At 34.1% G+C, this 24,035-nt stretch overlaps 1 protein-coding gene across 1 annotated transcript; it reads right to left on the minus strand.

The window, feature by feature from the left end:
• Window positions 1–7,392: 7,392 nt before the first annotated feature.
• Window positions 7,393–11,768, minus strand: LOC112290627 (hydroxyphenylpyruvate reductase). Its single transcript, XM_024537105.3, has 4 exons — window positions 10,631–11,768; window positions 9,416–9,601; window positions 8,891–9,139; window positions 7,393–8,607 (listed from the first exon to the last, which is right to left on the minus strand). Exons 1-4 carry the CDS (start codon window positions 11,129–11,131, stop codon window positions 8,338–8,340), a joined length of 1,206 nt encoding a protein of 401 aa, XP_024392873.1. The 5' UTR covers window positions 11,132–11,768; the 3' UTR covers window positions 7,393–8,337.
• Window positions 11,769–24,035: the final 12,267 nt, after the last annotated feature.

Raw genomic sequence — 24,035 nt, forward strand, 5'->3', positions numbered from 1 at the left:
GTTTGAAGATCAGGTAAGTTGAGCATTAATTTTTTTATCTCATATTATAATCCGTAGAGAAATTGGCTAATAAATGCAGCATCATCCAATTTGATATCAATTGCAAGTTGTCAAAATTGTGAAGCATACAGCGTTATCGATCGATTGCCTTGTCATAAAATATGGATCTTATTGGTTGCAACATGAATTGCATCATGTTCTCCATATATGGATCAAAACTCTACCAAAAAAGCCTCTAGATTATCCAATATTAGATCTCATCATTCAAGAAAAGATGAAAACTACAATAGTGCTGAACCTGAAAGAAGCATACCAATGAATCTAACTTATGATCCTGGAGTTGGATAGCTTTGGAGTTGAAGTTCAATCACAAGTTACACTTCATTGATAAATCCTCGAAACTTAGATCTGGTGCCATCAAACTTCTCGGGTAGGGCAACTCTTAGTTCTCTAACATTGAAAGGACATTCCACTATAGAAGAAAGGACATGATTTGATACACATGTTGAAGCAACTCCAACCATTTCTATATCTTCACTTCCTGCCAATCTTGTTACTCCTTGTAGTGGTAAATTGAGTTGATGCATCACAAGCATTAACTCCCTCAATTGGTGTTGCATTTGTGCTATTGCACTCTTCATTTCAACAAGTTCTACCATGATAACACTTAGAAAAGAGAAGATGTCTAATATCGCTCAAGACAAATAGAAGAAAGGACTTAAGAACAAAGAAAATACTAAGGACAATATCAGTTTAGAAGAGGGTAATCCACAACTTCTAATATGCTTATATCTTATCAAAAAAAAGAAATAATCCACTCTTAATCAAGATTAGACAAAGCTCTGATATTGTACGTGGACTCTTGTGAATCTATCAAGGACAAGAACTCGATGAAAAAGTAATTCAGATAAGTGAGCCTTCACTGAAAGAAAGGTAACAAAATATAAATAAACAAGTATGTATATTGAAAGAGAAACTAGAATGGCTATTGCCAAAAGATAAAGAAACTAGAGACCTTTGAAACTAGACTTAAAGCAAGAAAGGAGTTGACAATAGTGAAGAAGGCTTCACTCTTGTCTCTATATATACTTTCTAACTAGGGGCTATGTGGCGACGTCCTATAAGACCTCCAATATGTGTTGACTTTGTAGGACACATGCCTTGACTTATAAGGCAAGTTTTTCTACGTGTGGGCCACATAGTTAGCTTGGTCTTTAAGCTAACAACATGTGTGGCACAAGGCCAACTTGTTGACCACGTTTCTAATCCAAAAAGTCAATTAAAGACACCTAAGAAGTCAAAGCAGTGTCTATAAAGCTTCTAGGAAGCTTCCATATCAAATACTATAGAATTAACTTACTTTTACCTACTTTTACTTACTTCTACATATTTGTATATGTAATTATGAGTATGTCCATGATACCAACACCAAATATATAATAGATAAAAAATTAAATTAATATTAATTAATTTTAATTTTAATTAAATTAAAATTTATTAATTTTTATTATTTTGAAACATCCAAAAAATACTTGTTATAAATTACTATTAATTCTTATATCCAAATTGTATCAAATTTGGCTTAAAATTCTAGTTTTCTAGAATCTTAAACCATCATCTACATCCCTAGAGTGAAAAGATTTTTTTTTATTCTTTTTTATCAGTTTTATTTTTTGTTTTGTTTTTCTTTCAGTAGTTTTTATATATTGAACTCCAAATCTTTGAATTTCACTTAGATCTTTTAAATGCTCTAATTTTTCTTTCAAAGATTAAAAAGTATGTAATCTTTTTTTAATAGCAATATATAAAGATGGAACTTTGAATTCTATAAGTAGAATGGATTTTATTCTATATAATAAAAAAAAAGATGTCGCATTTGTAGAAACTATGTAAGTAGTTTAATAAGTTTAAGAAGAGAAGTAAACTTTGAACTCTGATTATGTCTAGAATCTATTACAATATTTTCAATATTTCAACTAAAGTTTGGTTGATATTTTTTATAAGATCATTTATTTAAAGACAATAAGGAGTAATCTTTTTATAGTTGATGGTATATAATGTAGTCATTTCTTTAATAGTCTCATATTAAAAATGAGTGATATTATTCCTTAGAAAGATTTTTGGACAACCAAAATAAGCTATGATATTTTTACACAAAAATATAATAGTTTGTTTAGCATCTACCATCTTGAAAACTTTTCTTTCTATCCACTTGATTAAATATTTTGTAGCTACAACAATATATTGCATTCTACATAAAGATGCAATATAAATACATCTAATATAGTTTATACCTCACTTTTCAAACGAAACAAGTGAAAGTGAGGGATTTAAAAGCATTGAAAGATTTAAATCATTACATGTATATTGTTTGTAAGTATCACAAGAGCTTGCAAAAGACTCTAAATTAGCAAACATTTTAGGCAAAAAATAGCTTGTTCTAAGGGATTTTTGAACAATTAACCAACTTGAGAAGTATCAACTATAAGCATTTAAGTGATAATCTTCAAAAGAAAATGATACTTCTTTATATGTAAAACAATGCCTTAATAACCAATCAATTCTCCAATAATATAATTTCTTATCTATAAGAAAAAAATGGATATTATTCACTCTAATCTTTTTTTGTTTATTTTTTAATAAGACATTGAATAGTTATTGAATATTCAAAAATTTGGCAATATGTTTATACCATGTGGATGCTACTATAACATGGAACAAATATGCATTAGAAAGTTTATCATCTATAGTTTGGGTATCTATGGTTGTAATAATTGTGAGAGGTAATTAGCTTATTTGTGTTATTTTTTCAGTTTGTGTTGTACTACATAATCAAATTTTGTTAGTAATTTCAATAGATACCACCTCCAAATGGTATTTATTGTAAGTTCAAATCTCTTTTTTGTTGCATTTATAATTCTAATGGTCCCTCTTTATAGCTTATAGATCTTCTCAATATAAAAATTATTGTTATTATAAAAATGATCTAATAATTGAAAGTTGTTTCTACAAGAAATGAATGCAAAGCTTATTATTTATATAAATCTCTCTATAGACTAAATAAAACTATTTAAATGAAATCTAATTTCTATAATAATATTTTAGTCTCCAATGATTTATTTATTTATGTTTAAAAAAATATTCTATATTGGTACCATATCTTTATTTTTAAATCAAAAATCTTACATTACTTTCTAATGATTTTTTATCTCAATACTATTAAAAGTCTTTCTTATTTGAATTAAAATATCTTAAATATTTTAGTATATTTTTCTATAAATAATTCCAATACTATGTCTATTCCTCATAAGACTAATATTTACTAATTAAGTATTAAAAACTTTCTAAGAAAAGTGAGAGATATTAAATTAATAGCTTTTAATTCTTGAGTATTTATTTTTAAAAGTTTATAGTATCTTAGAATATGTACAAGGTATAAATTAAACTTTGACTTTTGTCACAGTTATAATTAATAGAAAAACTAAGTTTTTTTTTTATTGAATAGCTTTAAAGAGTATTTTTTGCTACTGAAAAAGAATAAGACATTATGAACTATGTTTCTTTATTTTTTTATTTTTCTACATCTTCTTTGCAATTCTATTAATAAAAAAAATTATAAAAGAGATCTTTCATCTCAGATATTAATTGTTGAATATTTTTTAGAAGTTTTTTTTTTCTAAGTTGACATTGTAAAATATATATATATATATATATTTATATATATTATAGTAGTAAAATCTAGCATAAAAGCCAAATACGTAGTTGTAGCAATGCATTAAAAGCTTTAATGTAGCTGCAAATATTATCAAAAGAGATTGAAAAGAGTGTATCATTGACAAGCACAATTAATTGTAATAATCGATAATGTACATTTTTTAAATAATAATCTAAAAAATTACAGTTGTATTAAATACATTAATATAAAATATTATTGTGTTTAGAAAAAAAATAAAGGTAATTAAAGTTATATTGTAATATATATTAAGAAATGAAAAAATTCTATTACAATGACAAAAGTATTAAGAAAGAAGATAAAAATTATAGAAGAAAAATATTGGCTGAGTGAATCAAAGATTTTGAAAAAATGCACTAATTAGGAATACATATTGCTGAGCTATCATAAACAAAAATTATATAATAATTTACACAATAGAGTACATGGTTGTTTAATATTAAATTTTCTTTGATAAAAGGGAATAAGGACTAAAAATTTGTATTACAACTTTGACAAATAGATATTTCATCATGTGTTATCCTTTATTTAACTAATAAACAAACTTTTAGTTAACAAACTGTGTTTTCCTACTAAATTACTAGTTCCTCATGTATTGCTTTGATAGTAATATCACTCTTCTTTTATTTAAGCCCATTCTAAATCTTTGTGCATATTATTTAAGATTATGAACCTAAAATCAAAAGATTTTAAAAATATCATACACAAGTATAATAACTTTTTAGCCTTCACTTTTCTGAGAGAAAAATCTATTGATTTCTATAGGCAAATTATTAATAATTATATATGTCAAATACAAATAGCATTGTGTTGTAATATAAGTAGTCTTATTCCTAATGTAAATAGCATCCCTACTATCTCTAGTTTTAATTTTCTATAGATTCTTTAATGCTAGAAATGTCAACAATAAAAATATATATTGACCATACTTTATAGTATAATTTTATATACATATTTGCATATTCAGAAATAAAATTTGATATTATTTTACAAATATGTGGTAGAGTATTTACATTTTTATTTCAATAAATTTTTTTTATATCAAAAAGTTTATGTGTACATGAGTAGAAATGCATTAAATCAATACTTTTATATCTGCACAAAAATAAAAATAAAATAAAATAACTATAAAAAATATAAAAAAAATATAAAAAAAAAACATGTTGTTAGATTTCTATAAATAAATAAAAAAAAAAAAAAAAAAAAAAAGGAAAAAAAAATGTATAAAATTAAAAAATATATATTTCTATTTTTTAATTGAAGAGCCATTTATAAAAATTATTAAACCACATAAGACAAATAAGTTTTTGTTTTTTCATTATATTTTGTTATAAAAAATTATTATTTTTTAAAATTTATCGAATAAAAATTTTAAAATCATAAAAGTTTAATAATAATAAAAAAATAAATAATTATTTAATTAACTTTTAAAAAATAATATATTTTAATTTATATTACTTACATTTTATCAATATAAAGATATTTACATTTATTATTGTAAAAAAATCAATAATATATTAACAACCTATATATATATATATATATATATATATATATATATATATATATATATATATATATATATATATTAGTTATTTAAATTTCAAAATTGTTTCAATTAAACCAACATTCAATTTACATTGATTGAATTGATAATTGGTTAATTTTCTTCAAATTGATTGAAGTTTGAAAAATGTAAGAAGGTATTATTTTTGTCTTAGATTTTATAAGAAGTTGTAGGTATGTGCACTAATACTACTAAAATTCAATGAAAATAATTCAAATTCAAAATTTGTTAAGTACTTTTTTATTTTGTATTTGCAACCCATAATAGTTTAAAATTTTAGCATAATTGTTAAAAAAGAATAGAATCACCTTACATGGACTTGATATTATTTTTTTAATATATTTGCAAAAATTAAAATTTTAAAATATATATGATAAATCATTAAATTTATTAACTAGATTTTGCACATATTTGAATTATTTAATTTGAAAATAGTTTCTTCCTTTACATGCACATTTTTATTATTATACATCATAATTGCAAATAAAGAGATCCAGTTTTTTTTTATATGATGTTTTCAATAGAAATTCAAAATATCAAAATAAAACCCCAATCTTCTTCTAAAGTTCCAAATAGATAAATTGCTTTTACAAATATATATTAAAAAATATATAATTAAAATAATGTCAACAAAGATATCTAAAAGAGTTTCTAGAATAGCATTACAAAAAATCAAAATATTAAAAATAAGAAAAATAATAATACTTGTGTTACTTAATATTATATTCATAGTTTTAAATAATTATATCATTTGTTAATATTTTAATTAAAATATTATTTTTGAAGTTTGTTTAATAATGATTATTTTAAAACACTTCTTGAAATATATCTAAATCATGTAGTGTTATTACTTTGATTTTTTACAATGAAATTTTTACGTTTAAGAAATATGCAGCATCTTTTAGAGATGACGAAAGAACAAAAAGAAAAAAATTAAATAATTAAATAAAAAATAAAATAAATAACTCTCAATTACAAAAAGGATTTTGCAAAAAATATCTTAAGTTATATAAAGTTGGTAGTATTCTAATAGAAAAGAAAGTTACATTTTAAGTAGAATTTTATATTTAGAATGCATTTGAAAAAGACTCAAAGGAAGTAAATGTATTAGTCAAATAATACGTGAACTAGCAACCAGAAATAAAGCTAAAACTGTCTATGGAGTATTGAGTAGTTTGAATCTATTAGAATAATATTTTGTATAAAATACGAATTGACATTTATTGTAGAAAGATTTTTGATGGATACTAAAAGAATAAGATTAATACATGTATCTCAAACTTTTATACTAATTTTTTTTATAATAGTTGTATGACATTATATGCAAGAAGGTTATGGAAACAATAGATTGACTGATAACTTACATAATTGAGTTTTATGTTTTGAATTTGTAGTTACATTACTTTGCAAAAATTATTATATGAATTGGAAGAATATCACAAAAAGATGCATGGCACACAAAGCATAGAAGGTAAAAAAAATATGTCAAAGATAATTTTGTATCATTTTTACTAAGAAAAATAAAAATTAACAAATCAACATAGTGGAATCCCCACTTTATCATATACGTAACATGCAATGGAAAAAAGATATGGGTAAAAACAAATTGATACTTTGAAATAGACAACATAAAAAGCAATTTGAGTGTCTATCAATGTATATTACATGAATACATGAATCAAAACATGCAGGGATTTCTGCACATACTTTTAGAGAGAAAACATAGGTGGGCTACAAAAATAAAGCTATCTGTTTAACTTATAAGGGAATAAATTAGTCTCGCTTTATACTATCAAAATGCACTCTATACTTCAGGTATACAATAATTGTCTTACTTCTTTAAAAATATACTACAAAATTTAACACTGATAAGTCTGTCGCTGCCTAGAAAAAAAAATTAAACAACTAGAAAACTATTAAAACCCGAGACAATAAAAGTGATTTTAAGGTATATTTTTGTTAGTTGGATTTTAAATCGAAACTTGAAAACCACATTTAGACATCTAACACTATACTTCCACATGCTACAAATACCAGATATTCGATATGGTCAAACATACAGCTTGTGAATCAACTTGAACCACGAAGAGTATTATCAGCATAATCAGGACTAAGATAAAATTTCATTCAACACACACAACATTGTTCAATACAGAAAATATCCTTGCACTAACCAAGTACATCTGTTTCAAGGGGATTTCTTTCACTGGCTTGACCCTAAAACGTACAAACAATGTCGACAATACTGCCTTCTCTCTTTATCGTGGTCTTTATGCAATAAACCACAGAGATTACTATTTACATACTCTTCCATACGTGACAAGTGTGACCTACCTAAACTACTTGTGTACAAAAAGTTTATCTTCCTACCGGTGCTCAACCCCGTCAACAAATGTAAACCTGCGTACTCAGCACAAGGATGAATTCCCTGCTTTGAACAATGTGGTGACTGAAAGAACAAGAATCAGCTCTTTCATCTGGTGGGAACTACAACACCACCTTCCTAAAACGGATTGAATGGTAAAGGAGGAGAATTGACGAAACAAACACTGCCAAGCTGCGAATCTGCTTCTAGTGAGTCATCCAACTCAAGAACGTTAGCTGCAAGGCTGAAAATAAGCACTAGGAATGGTGCCATTCCAGGCTGTGACTACTAGAAGCATTTACTCCCCCGGACCAAAAGAATAACCCATCATATCTAATTAAAAAAAGACTTCATCCGAATTATCATAATTCTAGAGGCCCCATAAGTATTCTTCTAAAACACTACGTACACCCAGCTGTTAAGGAACATGGATTCAGCAAAACTTGCTGTAATTCCCACGTGCCTTTGCTTCAAAGGCCACGTATTTGCCTGTATGGGGAATCCAAAGACTAATTCCCAAACTAGATAGATGAAAACATCTTTGTCAAGTACGTGACTATCCCACTTCCATTAAAAAAGATTTTTTAACGAAGAAGAAGTAGAAGAAGAGAAGAAAAAGAAAGACATGTTGGCCAACAGCAATTACCCTCGTTCAGACCAAAATGTAGTCCTTTATGTAACGGGAGTGAATAAAGGCTTGCCAGAAAAGTGTGCCTCCAAATTTCCACTGACAAGATCGGCCATAGCCCGCCGAGTATCCAAGGTTCCGCTAGCCACATGAGGGAGCAACACAACATTATCCATATTCCAGAGCTCCTGAGGAACATGAGGCTCGTTTTCATAAACATCCAAACCTGCTCCACCCAACCTACATTCTAGTAGAGCTTTTACAAGCTCGGGCTCGTCAACGACGCCTCCACGAGATATATTTACAAGAAAACCCTGCTCGAGAAAAGGACATCATCAACGCAACACTTCAGCTTCAGTGACCCCTCCTGAAGAAAGAATAGTCTAAAAGAGCCTTGGGGTTGACCTTAAAAGCTTAATGATTGAGCGTGAAAGCTAGCAAGATCCTAAAACGCAATGAACCATAACGAAACGAAATGCAGTTGATTAAGTACAATCACAATTGAATATTAAAGTCTGACGAATATTATACCGTCAAAAATGGCAGTGCCCAAACATACAACACAAGATTAAGACAAGCAGAGATGATTTCACTGACCTCTGGACCCAGAGCATCCAGCACTCTTTTATCAATGATCTTAGCCGTCTCTTTAGTGAACGCACAACAGACAACGAGCATATCTGAGTTTTTGGCGAGCTCCAAAACGCTACCATAATACTCGTACGGAACATCCTTCTTGTCCGATCTTGCATAATATTTGATTTTACAACCAAATGCCTCTGCCCTCTTCGCAACTGCTTTTCCGATGCGGCCCAATCCAACAATACCAAGGTCCTTCCCACTCATCTGTAGAGACGCATGCGATCACATTTGAATTAGCTGAAACGGGGCACTATGTCGAACAGTAAAATTCAGAATAACTGTGAAGTTATTGTATCATCTGAAACGTTCCTTCGGCTGAGGAGATTGTATCATTTGAAACTATATCCACCCACATTTGGTTCACTGCTCAACGGCACCTGCAATTACATTCTGCTTATCACAAGTTTTGGAAGATTGTTACAAATTGAGTGGAGAGTTTGGTATGAGAAGCCAAACGTCGTTACTAGAAGAAATCGTTACCTTGTAAGAGAGCGGATAATCACCCTGCTTCGGCCAGCAACCCTTGCGCACGTATCGATCGGCAGAACAAATCTGTCGCATTGTAGTTAACAATAGTGCAATAGCAAGGTCGGCACAATCATCTGTGAGTACATCCGGAGTGTTCGTGACAGCAATTCCTCTTTCTTTGCAATAAGCTACGTCAACCTGTGAAATCAAGACAAGTACATAAGACAACTTGGATGCTTACAGCAATGGAGATTAAATCAGCTACTCAAGGGACGAGGCTGTGATCTTTACCAAATCCGACCGCAGCAATTATAGCCAAGTCTATCAATTCCTACCACAGGAATCAGATCTACATTTCTAATTCGGACAATCAGTTTAATACAGTCTATCCAGAGTCCTCGATCATTAAGGACGACAGAGACATGTCACTGTGTTAAGTTACCCCGATTTCGCCATTTACGGAACCTGAACGTATTCACCTCACACACGATCAGGTTCATGATGATTAAATTTGAGTGGTAGAGCGTACAAAAATCCTTTACTGAAATTAGTGGTTTGTTACATCTGCAATTAGACTACCTAGGTTGTACAACACGATTTTCTGAGTCGGGCAGTTGATCAAGGCATTTGAAGGTAACACAAGTAGAGCTTTAATCGCACTGTTCCACCACTTCGCAATGTGGTCTTCACTTAAGCAAGGGTACAAGTTCAATAAACAATTGGGGACGATATATTTTCCATTAATAATTGTCCGTGCCGATCGCATAATTCAATGTGATAGGGCAAGGCCGCGTACTAACGGCGAACCGTATACAACTGTTTAAAAGGCTTGTCACACACTAAAAGATGTATGTACATTTATTCTTCGAGACCATAGGTGATTCCGAAAAACAAAAAATCACAAGACAGTCTTCCTGGAAGGAACTACAAGATTCTTGAAAGACGGGTCCACGACCAAAAAACCACAAAAAAAACATTATCAGGCCAGTGGGTTGTAATCTAATACGTGATATGTAGCAAGGAATTCAAGAGCCGAAATCTTTTTTAGTCATGCTCTACTCTATTTTGGGCAGGGGCAAGGGATGTTAATTTACATACACGCACTATGAATCAAGAGGTTTGAACACACTAGAACTGGCCTACCTTCAAGTAATCCAGGATCTGTTCGACGTGATCTTCGCATCATTTCACAACTAGAGGTTCGAAATAATAAATCGCAGCTCTCACCTTATCCGTTCCGACGCTGAAGCTCGACACAATCTCAACCTTCGGTAGCTTCTCAAGGAGTTTTGCATCGACAACGGAGTTAGTTGAAGTGACCACAGCACGGACACAATCCGCTACACTCGCCAAATATTCATCCTTATTGCTCTGCTCCCACAAAGGTAATAAATTAAACTTTGATTCCAGGGAGTCGCGCAGATAGGGCATCAACAATGCCATCATAAGCACGTGAGGTTTGCCATTCGGAGAGGCTGCTTTGACAGCCATGTTCTTAAATGAACCCCTCGTCGCCTGGGCAACCCTAGGCGCTCGTGGGGAGGGAATTGGAAGAAGGCGATTAATGGTTGAAGAGGGAGTAGAGAAGGAGGAGGAAGAAGAAGAAGAAGAAGAAGAAGGAGAAGAAGAAGGAGAAGAAGAAGAAATCACGATAGGCAACAACGAACGAAGCTTACTGCGCTGTAATCCAACCCCAACAAAATGGTAGCAAGGAATGCATGCGTGCATAAGGAGAGGACAACGTCTCGCCGCCTGGACAGCCTACAAACACTCAAGCAACTATGGTAGGTCAATTGGTGGTGGTGGTGGCGGTGGTGGAAGGAGAAGAAGAAGAGGAAAACGACGAAGAAGTAATCACGATGGACAACGGACGAAGATCACACTGGTGTAAATCCTCTCTCCACAAACACACGCGACCATGTGGAAAGGGGATCGTCTCGTCGTCAGGCAGTCTAGAAACACTGGTAGGAGAAGAAATATAGAAGCACAATCGATAGAGGCAGAGAAGGAAGAAGGACAGCACCAACAACAACAACAAAAAATCACGATGGGCAACAACGGACGAAACTCAAAGCGGTGTGATCCTCTCTACTAAGAATTAGCAGCACAGAATGCATGTGTGCATGAGGAGAGGGGAACGTCTCGTCGCCTGGACCGCCCAGGACACTAGAGCGGAGAGAATTGTGACAAGGCGAATGGTAAGGGCAGAAAAGGACAGAGAAGGAGGAAGAGGAGACAAATGAAGAAGAAGAAGAAGAAGAACGACAACAACAACAACAACAACAACAACAACGAATCACGAAGAGCAACGACGGACGAAGCTCAGTGCGGCGTGATCTTCTCTCCGAATAGATAGAAGCACAGAATGCATGCGAGCATGAGGAGAGTGGAATACTAAAGAGAAAAGAAAAACAAAATAAGCAAAAAAAAAAAAAAAAAAAAAAAAAACACACACACACACACAAATCAAAACAAAGAACTGCGTGGGCGGTAGCTTCAACCCTTCCATCCAGTAGCAAGCAGAAGCTCCGCAGGAGAGAGAAAACAGAAAGATTTCTTTCCAGTGTCATTCGATCCTCGTCGCAGTGACTGGCCCAACGCAGCCTCGATCTCCATCAACGGCCTGTGGCGGCCCATTTCCAAGCTCGTTTCTTTCCGCCATTTTCGATCTGGCATGAATATGGACGGTGGAGAGAGACGTGAGATTCTGCACCTCACGATGGTCATTTGGTACACATTGCCCCCCGGGCTCCGGTGACCAACCCCGAGTCAGTCAGTAGTTCCACGCCCACAGTGGATGCGCTCGGTAGGGCGATCCAGGGTGAAAGGAATATCAAGTACAATGGTTTGCATTGCACCGAAATTCATGGGTGGAATCTACAGACAGGGTACATATAAAAAGGAGCCCGGGTGGGGTCAGGAAATCGCGGGTTGTGGGGGTTAGCGAATCGGTTTCCAGATTCGCAGCCTATATTGGTGGACATCGTCCAATGAGAGAAGACCTCGGTATCTTATGGCCGTGGGTCGTGGTGATGGGTCCCTGGGGCTACTACCGCAGGGGTCTGAATGTAGTTCGATGATGAGGGGAAGTTTGAGTGGCAGTGCGTGTTCTATAATTGTTTTACGAATCAGTGCCTTCACAGTCCGGCTCTCTCCAACCACTCGCTCTCTGGCTCTCCTCGGTATCTGCACCGCTTGGCCCCTTTCAGAGCTGTTCACGACGCACGCATTCCCCCACTTCTCTCACTCTCTCTCTCTCTCTCTCTCTCTCTCTCTCTTTCTACTGTGCAGTGCCCAGTGCGTCGGAGCCATTCCTGGCCGCTTCTTATTGCAATTGCAACATTCTCTGAGTGTGTTGTATTATTCCATCTGTTTCAACAACTCTTCTAAAAAGTCCCGCCGATTCTCATTGGGTGCTGTTCCGTGAGACACCAGCCTGGTTGGAGAGGGCTCGCAATGACTGGGCGTGAGTGAGCTCGATCCAGCTCGAGAATCCATTCATATCACGAGTACGGTGCGCCCATGTACCGCAGCAATGTATGAATCCCTGCGTTAAGAAGGAGGGGGGAATGAGTATGGAAGTGTAAAATGAATTTATATCAGAGAAAACAATTGTGTGATTTTTGCCTTCATGATGACTGCGAATTGATCGACCGTACTAGAGTTTTTGCACGGTCTAGTTTGCACGAGATCGCAAGTGGGTCCTGAAGCAGCACAGGTTATGAGCCTTCGACAGGTAATCACCCTGGACATTCGCCCCACAGGGCATGCACTCCCAAAACCCTCAGCCGCAGGAGTAGAATATAAAAACAACAGCCATAAGTAGCTATAAATAACCCTATAACCTCCACCTCCATCACTATGGCGGCTCCAATTTGCTCGAGATACTGTCGTGCTTGGCGACATAGAGTAAAACCAGGAGGATTTCACCCTCCCCGGGAGACCCAATTCATTCACCTCGGGTACACCTACGCTAATCAAAAGTAGACATACTGAGATACAATTTCCCTGCATTCCGAGCAATGGGGAATATTGCCCCCACCCTCTGACATGCCACTCCGCAAAGTCACGCCCCACGAGGTCTGAATTCGGCAATGGAATTAATGGTAAACCGAACCCTAATTATGCAAGGCCACTCCCCCGGAAGGCGTGGCCAGATCTGGGTTAGCTTTTGGTGGGCCTCTAGAAAAAGCAAAGATAGTTTCAGATACTCTGGTTCGATTTTAATAACCACCGGCCCTCCATTGTCGAGATTCCCTGTGCTGGAAAGCCCACCGCTGCTCCGCATTCGATTCCCTTTCCTTCCCTGTCAATCCTCGTGCTTTTCACTCCCGGGGTGAGCGAAGAGCAAGGGAAAAACCAAGCCTCCCCTGGCTCCAGAAGCTTCCGCTTCAGCCGATATGTGGGCTTCCATCGTTGCGTTGCCAGGATTCTGCCAAAGCTGCAGCAGTAGTGGTGGCAAGTGGCATTTGAATCCCGGAAGAAAAAGTAAAGTTTAAAACTAAAGCTACAGTTAGTTTCTACAAGGACATTGTTCGTACAAATAGGGCTATAAAGAGGGGAATAAGAACAGGGCTCATGCATGGTATGTGTTGTAAATCAATCTCATGCTAATGAGCATAAGAACCCTCACTCCAGTGTTATTCTGGAAATTATTTAAGTTGAGTTGGAGCGGTGAGGTTTGTATGTAGAACAAAATAATGACAAACATAATTTGCAATGGGTTCCTGCCTACGTGTTCTGGAGGCCGAAGATTTCAGGTATATAAATTTTAGCTCAAATTGAATACATCTCTTTCAATTTGAGCTATAGAACCCAAGGTTTCCTTCCAGAACCAAAATTGATCAATTCTTAAATTTCAATGCTTTTGAAATTTGAAAGCCAGTACAACACCATGGAAGTCTCAAGTGAGTTGTCAAAGTTACTTTCTACACAATGGATTATGACTTCAAAATGTTGTCATTCCATTTCGTAACAAAGTCCCCTAGCATTCAGCTGATTTTGTATGTATGTCTTTCTGTATAAACTGTGACTATTTAAATATTTGCAGCAGTTTCGTTTCAGAAACACTGTTTTACATCAAAATCTATGCAATAAAGAGTCGTTTTTGGTTTTAAAGTATTAAAATAAGTATAAGTCAAGACCTCGCATTATTCAGCCGTAGCGTCATTCTCCTCTGAGAGAGAGAGAGAGAGAGAGAGAGAGAGAGAGAGAGAAAAAAAAAAGGGATGAAGAAAATGACGATGAAAGAAAAAGGAGAAAAATAATACTCAACAAGGGAATCTCCCTGTCAAACAGACTTGCAGTGCCGTTTCATTCCTCTCCACCAGTGCCCCCCCCCCCCTGCCCTCCTCGCCTGCCGCAGTCAGCACAAAGCTCGAAATCCCCGTCTCTTGGAAAAGCCACACTGCAGGCTGCAGAGCTGCGACTGACTGCGCTTCTACTCCAGCCTAGGCCAGGTTTAGGGTTAGGTTTACAGCGATACGAGGTGGGGAGAAACACTGGCGATGGAGCGGAGAGGAAGAAGAGCCTCGAGGCTCTTGCTTTCACATCACCTCAAAACATAAAATTCTCCTCTTATGAATTTGATAATCTATTTAATTAAATTCTGCCATAAGCAGGAAACAACTGCAAGGTTTTTCCACTTTCTACTTTGAAGAAATGATCTCAGATTGATTTTACATTTTAAATGAAATATGTTTTATTTTCGTGTAAAACGCAACAATTAACAAAGAGGTGGAAACGATCAACTCAGGCAGTGGTTTGTAAGTTGGTTACATGTATACATATATATTTATTTATTTATTTATATTTTATATAAAAATAAACACACGGTGTTGATGCAAACGGGGTTCTTGTTAATATTATTAATAGCACGGTATTTGCTTAATGACAACCTGTATATCTTTCAAACAAAAAATCTTCTCTCTCTCTCTCTCTCTCTCTGTATGTTTAATTAACGGGGGAAAAAAAAAAAAAAAAAAAAAAAAAAAAAACTCAATCAACCTCTAGATTGACGTTTTTTTAGTTCTTCGTTAGAAAAATGCAGTATTCATGTTTAAGTATATCGTGGAAAATGAAAACAGTACGTAGGAACACACATAGTTCACACATTGTACTTCATGCTACTACTTCATTACATATATTTCAAATTTCAAGTATGGAATTTGAAGTGAAAGAGAGAGATTCAATAGTTGTGATATTTATAGGAATATACACGATATTCATGAATATTCATACCTTTCTTGGTTCTAATTATTGATTCTAAATATTGAACCATTTAATGACAACGAGTCAAAATTTTCCATTGTGGCACTATCCCTTGACTTACTCGAATTATACTCATTCGAATATAGACGATATACATCCCTGGCTTTCAGGTATCCCTCAGTTCATAATACAAACAAGATCTGAAGAGATCACCGCACTCCCGTTTTAAAGAAGAACGAAGAATAACAAACCCCACTTTCATGGCAACAAATGAGACCCCAACAGACGAATGAATAAAGTTCAATCCTGCAGGGAACATGGATACTTTTCATCCGTCGATGAGGAAGAATGTCTGAACGCACTCGATGATGAATGTCACAAATAGGCAGAGAATCTAGAAAAGCGCTGGAAAAAAGTTAATGACATGCCCGCCAGAAGATTCAAAGCACCTCTTGCGCGAAGAGAGTATTCCTTTAGCGTTCTGACACATGGTCGTGAGGAGAGGTTTTTACTAGTAAGTCCCCGCTATTGTGTGGAGGAGACGGAGACACGTGTCGGCTATAGGCGCTCAAGGCATATTGGAGCAAATGGCCACAACGGGAAAAGAGACAAGGTCGATTTAGTCTTTTTAATTTATTCACTATTTGTTTTATGCTATTTATGTCACATGATATTGTTATTCAAATCATTGACTGATACACTGATTCTCAACCAAATTAAAATCAAAATTTGATTTGCTTGTTTGTTAATTAGGGGTGAGATGCTTTTTCACAGAACGAGTCTTTATCCCTTTTTCTTCTTTCTCCTATTTCTGAGTCAGTGTGTGAAACAAGGAAGCACTAATACTAAGACATGATTGGGTCTTGTATACTAGTCTTTATTAATAAGATGGAGGATGCAGAATGTTTGGTGTACGTTACAGGAAACAACTTGTCACAAGGACTTTGGTCTTAAATTTTAATATAGATTGGATTTTTTTTGGATTTAATATAAAGTCGCAATACACAATGATGCCCATGTTGTGATTTTTGGGTCAGTGAATAACAAGGCTGAAAATCAATTCAGTGAGCAGTGATGAGCAATAATACTGCAATGTGTAATACTTAGAGACAAAAAAAAAAAATGAATCCACTGTACCTGAACATAATAACCCTTAAAAAAGAAAAAAAAGAAAAAACAACCCAATCAGAGACTTTTCTGAAATATGAATAAAAGGGATTTTATTGTAATATGCCATTATGTTCGTTGTAGAGAAAAAGGCCACTCATAGACCCTTAGGACCTACACTTTGTCCTATTAGCTGTATCATCAATTCAACAAATTATAATTTTCTGAATAAAAGCGTAAAAGCCATTATTATGTGTAAAGTATCTCCACTGCATAGTTTGGTGGCATTGAGCATTTTAGAGGGTGCTTCTAATGACAACACTCAATACACAATCAGTCCTTTTTAAAGGGAACATGGGGGCCCACAAAGTGGGTTCATGTACCCTAACCAATTCTATTTGGAATCCAGCATATGCTCAACTGTCAGTTGTTACATGTTGGATCCCAGCATGATGATAAAAAGACAGACTGGGGCAACTGAGAGAGAGAGAGAGAGAGAGAGTTGTAGCCCCATGAGTTCTGGCAATATTACATGATTTTTTCTCTTTTTCTTTTCCTCATCAAGTCAAGTGCATGGCCTGCATTTACCACCACCTCTTAATTTTTATAAAACATTTTGGCCAATAAAAGATCAACACTTGCTGAGATGGATCAGACTAGGAATCCCCACAAACCCAAAAAGGAAAGAAAATAAAAATAAAAACAAAAATCCTTCTCCATCACAGGGAGCCCAATATTCTCAGAACCCACTAACGTTGAATCACATATTGAATGAACGGAGCCAGTTAACAAACACACCCAAAGCTTGCTCATGCAAACCCTAATTGATCAAGCAATAATTCGTTCATCATGTTCGTATTTTGTGGGCAAGGTTTAAACCAGTGAATGCCGAAATCACACTTGTCCTTGTATATATTTTACTGGGGTTCAAATGGTGGGAGGTTTATTTGTGTGTGTATATATATACATATATATATATATATATATGTGTGTGTGTGTGTGTGTGTGTATAAATAGTGGGAGGCGAAAAGCAAAGAATTGCACGACAATTATGGAGCATAAAGGGACCCACCAAGGCTCCCTTTATGAAAAAGTGCCCTCCCCCATGACCACAGCCAAAGCGTGAGTGCGGGCCCAATGGCCGCGGGCATTTCTGTCCCTCAGTTGTTGGGTTCCCCCTGGGACACGGAGATGATTCGTGGATGGACGATAGATGAAATCATCGTCTGTTCGTTCGTCCAGAATGGCCTGGCAGCAGCACCTGCCTTCCTGGGGCTTTGGAGGGCTTTCCTTCTTTCGTGGAGGATCTTGCTTTTTAAAATCGGCACCTTTACTTTTCCATATAAAAGAATTATTAAAATAATACACGTGTTTTTTTCATGTATGTCAAGTGAACCAGGTGGTGTTAAAATTGGTTAACTATTACAACCACATATGCTCATTGTGAGTAAATAAGTGATTTCATGCCAATCCACGGCAGGGGAGAGTAAAAAGAAATTTGTGTTGATTGTAAACCTCCTCCTCTTCTTCTTTTCAACAAAAGTATTCTTCCTATGTATATATATTATAAAAAAAATCTCTAACAGCATACAAGGTACAATATTTGTTTTGAAGATAACAAAAATTTAACGAGTTTGATAATTTCTAAGGGAAACAAATCTATCATATCCACCCTTAAAAGGATTTTAAAAACTGAATTCATGTCAAATTTTCAAAAATCCGACCAAACTAAATATATATATATATATATATATCCAATTAAAGGACATGTATTTAAGTTGATTCATTTTGGGAAGCCACAAAATACGAGTTGACTTAGAAAATATATGTTATTGTAAATAAAATATTTTGTACTCTATTTGAATACAGCTTTTTTAACAGATTTTTACTTATTTTCAGTGTCGACTTTTTTCCACTCTTCCATAATACACAGTACAGGGTTAATTTCAACAGTTCAATACTAATTCAATTCTAGTGTGTGTTGAAGATTTTTCATTTCATTTCAATAGAAATATTGTTTTCTTTCCAATTTATGAACATGTATGTGTACCAAGGTTTTCATAAATTGCAAGCATGTCCTTTGAAACAATATGATTTTCATTGTTAAATCATACAAACAACTTCATTGTTTGTTTCTATTCATTAAAGAGAGTTACAATTTGCTCTTAACTTTGTCAAAATACAATTCAAAATTACAAAAATAACTCAGTGTTATATTATTAATTTGGGAACATTTCAATGTTTAATGCAATTGGGAAGATTTAGTGTCAAGATGTTCACTTGGACAAGATGTTGTCTAAAAATTATATGAAGGTGCCTGTTTTGCAAAACATGATCATTATTTAAAAGCCTCAGCAGATAGTATAAAGTGAAAAGACTCCTTAAAGCAAACAAAAACATCTATATATTATAATTATGACAATGCGATTTAAAATTGGTTGTGACAATTATAAAAACAGTTATATATATATATATATATATATATATATGTGTGTGTGTGTGTGTGTGTGTGTTGCATATGTTAAGATTTTTAAAAAATATGTTTTGAGGAGGATTTTATTGAAGTTCTTAAAAACAAAGTTGCTCGTGCCATGTAGGGAGAAATACATTTTCACATAATATTTTTCTTCTATGGGTTTTTAGATAATTTTTAAAAATATAAAGTCAACCAAGGAATAATTTCCAGTTTCAACCAACTGCAAACTTAAAAGTCATGACTTCTTGGTTTTTTCTTTAAGAATACAAACTCCCTCAATATTTTTTCAATTTTTTTTTTGATATTGTAGATTTTACTCAAATTAATAAAGTTAATTTATTTTATTACATTCTTGTTTTTAAATTATAAATAATTTGAAAAAATATATATAACAACATAATTTCCCCCGTTTATACAAAACCAATAATACTATTAGACCTATATTGTGTTTAAGAAAATACACACATATATATATCTATATATATATATATATTCAGTGCATTTACATGTATTAATCATGTGCTCTGTAGCATATATACATATGTACATGTAACATTTCACTTTGCTTGAATACAGTCACCACCATTCAACTTTTTTCAACTTCAAAAATAGTACAAGTACATTTCATTTTGATTTCTGGATAAAAGTTTAATGCTGTTGCAAATAAAATCTTTTCATATCATCCAGAATTATAATGTTATTATCATGTATAGAGAAGTCTATTTGAAAAAAAGTATGGTTATTATTTATATTCTAAGACAGTAGAATGAAATAGATTCTTGGAACTGCATATCTGCTCTAAGATAAGCAAAATTAAGTACGTGTAAGTACTGTAATTGTATAATGATAAATAAAATAAACTTTAAAGCGTAAAAATGTAAATGAACTCTTTTGTTTAAGCTACATTATTTTTTAAACCCTTCCTCTTTATGCAGTCCCAGTTTAAAATTCAGTTAAAAACCCAAGGTTTTATGTATTTGTTTATTCATTTACTACTGTCAGCATTTAACTTACACACCATGATAACAACGGTAGCAGTAATCTGTCGCCTGTAAATATAAAAATCACTATTGATACCCCATGAATCCAGCATTGGTGTATTGTTGATTCGGGTTACTTCAACGTACAATAATAATGTAACATTGTACGACTCCATGTTCAAGACACTTATACCTAAGTACAATAATACGCAAGACTAGTTTAAGGAAAAAAAGTGTAAAGAATGAGGAATTCCAAGATAGTCACTGTTATGCACTCTCTAATTATTTGTACTTATTGCTTATTAATCCAAAGGTAATATCATTGTATGAAAAGAACTATTCAGTTTCTACTTTTTACTTACTACTTTTATCTTTCGAAGGTGTAGAGGAAGATGGGTTTTCATACACATATGTGAACGTGTGTTTAAGAGAGAGAGAGAGAGAGAGAGAGAGAGAGAGAGAGAATTTAACTTGGTTTATAAAAGAGTGAAACGTGCCGACGTGGCACAAGGAGGAATGGGAACGAATAGTGGGGAACGTGGTAATTTTGGTGGGTGCCCAAGGACAAGGAATGAGTGGGAATGATGGGTGGGGGCACACTGAATAAGGGCAGGTCAGGTCGGGTCGGGGGAGGCAGGGCTGCTGCACCAGCACGTGGGCCAGCACTGAAAGCTAGCTCCCTCCCCTTGTTGGGAACCAAGGGCACGGTGCCGTGGGAACGCATTACTGGAGAAGAGACAGCTGGGGTGTGTTGAAGCATTCAAGGAGGTCCAGTTCCGTTGAAGTGCCCAAAAAGTTAAAGTAAAAAGGAACTGAAAAGTAAATAGAAATAAAAAGTATATAAACGAGGAGATGGAGAGATGATTTTCTGGAGTAAGAAAACAATGGAACTATTCTTAAACAGTTTTTTGTTTCATGGTAGTAATAATATGTATTTTCAATTTTAGAATAAATTTTTTTTTGCGTGATATTTCTTTGAATTTTCAGGTTGTAGAGTGAAAGTCGAACGATTCCAAAAATAATAACCCTAATAACTTTATTCTGATTTTGAAAATTTCAAAGCAATGACAGAATTTCAAAGACTGGTTGAATTTAATATTATTGTATGTACTAACTTGAGTATTTTTTTTCTTCGATGATGACGTAGCAGTGTGGTTAAAAATAGATGTATTTTAAACTTAATACAGAACAAACTCAAAGACTGAAAAGTTGTTACAAGTTAATTTCTGTTAAAAATGTATTGCTGATCATTGAATTTCAATTTTTATCATGAAATAATTGTTATCAGTTTTAATTCTGTTTTTTAAAGATAGTTTGAAGGTATATATATATATATATATATATATATATTTGATATGAAAAATACATTTAATGAACTTTAAATTATGGTGTGCTGGTCGTGATGTACTTCAGTATTTTCAATTAATTTTACTTCTAAATGTTATGTTTCACATAAATGTTGTTCATAGCATAACATGTAGAACGTTATGTTTTAAATCTCGCCTGAACAACAGTGTGAAATTCAAGTTAATGTTTATCAGTGAACAAATATCAGCAAAATCTTTTTGGAGTTATTGGTTTTATTAGTTTTTAAGGAGTTAAAAAAAGGGTGACAATGCTATTTTACACCAAATTTGTAGTCATAGGGTGCCACAACCTAGTTCTTACAACAACTTTTAGATAATTACACACTCTTACGGATTTAGATTAGAAGATAATATGAGTCCAAGTTAGATTGGGTAATCGAAATATACAATATTAACAAAAAAAATAAAATAAAATAAAATAAATCACAAGTGAATAGTTGAAGTGGGGAATGAACCAAGGTTGGACCACAGGAATAGGTGCCGTTCGAAACCACAAAGGAGGAATTGGGGCCCACAACCGTGCCGGGACAGCTGGGATATGGCAGGGCAGTTCTGCCAATGAGAGACGGCCACGGTGTACTGCTGAGCTGGAGCTTGATACCCTTTTCTCTCACTTCTGTAATTCTGTACAGAACAAGCGTTTCCCGCCCTTTCATGCTGGCGCTCTTTGCCTTCTCATTGGTTTGTTGATGACTAATGATGCCTGTGCACTGTAGTCACTCCTTTAATGATATTAGTATTTAGAAAAGAACATTGAATGAATAAATACGTAGACAAATTTAGAAATATCTACCAAGCATATGAAAATAGGAAAGTTCCCATAAAGGAAAGAAGGAAGCTTCTCCCTTTGTGTGTATATATATATATATATATATATGTATATATATATAAAGGCTTAATAATACAATAACACACACCTCAACCACTTCTGCTATCACTTTCTTCACTTCTGCAAGACCTTGATTCTAAAGCAGTTCTGAAAAGTGGGTATTCTGTGACACTCTCTTCTTTCGTTTTTTTCTCTCTTGGGATGGAGACAAATTCTTGCTTTTTCCACTTGTATTTTTATATGGTTGGTATCTAACATTATGAAAGCAAGAGATGTGAGAAGCAGTAGTTGTGGTCATGTTTCCCATCAAGTTTGTTTTTCTACTTATGTGATCCGTTCACCATCCAACATTTTTGTCTAGAATCATATTACTAGTCTTTGTATATTTAATGAGTGAAGCTGACTTGGAGTTGTATTGTTCACAAACGTTTGTGACCAAAAGCGACTTAGTGACTTTTTTTTCTTTATCATTTGGCTTTGTTTATTGTTGTTCCCTTTCAATTGGCTTGGGTTTGTTGCTTTTCCCCTGTCTTTTCCCGTGTGAACAGGAGGAAAAAATCATGGTGCGGCTAGGGATTGATTGTACGATCCCCCATAAGATCATTATTTTGTATTTTTTAAAGTAAAGGGTTTAAAAGGAATCCAACTCAATTTTGGTTTGGGAAGCCCTAAATTATCATTTTTAACTGTATGTGTTCCGAAATCAAATTTCCTACAACAATTTGACCTTTAATTGATTATTTGATGTTTAAGGGAAGAACAAAAACAAACAAACAAACACCTATGAGATATGTATATATAAATGTTACTTTTATTATTTTTATTATTTTATTTCTGGTAATTATTTGAAGAGCTTGCACAATGTCTACATATGATTCATCAAACTTCATGATTAGTCTTGTTACGTATTTGTTCGAAATCATGCGGCACCAAAAAATCAATATCCGTCTGAAAGGAACTGGTTGAAGAAATTGTTATACACACCAGTATGGAGCACAAGTAAGCAGCATTGGAACGAAAAAATAAAACAATAACATTTATTTATTATTAGTTTCACAAAAACCTAGAATAAAAGGAGGAATACATAAGAACTTGAATTGGAATTTCCAATTCAACTAGGCATCGCATTTGATCAACATGTTATTACAGATACAAACAACTTCGGAGTCTTGTAAAATTTTCCAAGGTAATTAACCAACGCACGGAGAACAGAGGACGGAAATCTATACGGGTATATGGCTGGTTTTATGAACGGGTATGTCAGGCAGGTATCAGGGTCGGTATTGGTCTCGAAAGGACCATGAAACAGACTTATCGCTGAATGCGCAGCGGCGTGGACTGTGAGCTGGGATCTTCACCCCTCGCCGCAAATTTCCACTCGCTTTGCTGACGAGCGGATTCGGACCTTGCAGTGAGGTTCACCATCGCCACATACTGGCCTTCGTCTCAGCTAGTGCTTCACTACTAGTACCTCTGGGTTTGCGTAAAGATTCACTGAGTGTGCCTGCTGTATCAAGCCGTGGCGTTGTATTTACACTCATCCCGGTTCATTCAAAACCTTCCCTGAACGTGTATTCGCCTTCTGAGTCTGAATCCCTTTGTTTGAGTAATTCTCGCGTGGAAAATATCAGAATCTGTTACAACTGGCTCAGAGAATATTTAA

Source organism: Physcomitrium patens, chromosome 13 (assembly GCF_059467195.1).
Source record: "Physcomitrium patens ecotype Gransden chromosome 13, ASM5946719v1, whole genome shotgun sequence".
NCBI lineage: Eukaryota > Viridiplantae > Streptophyta > Bryopsida > Funariales > Funariaceae > Physcomitrium > Physcomitrium patens.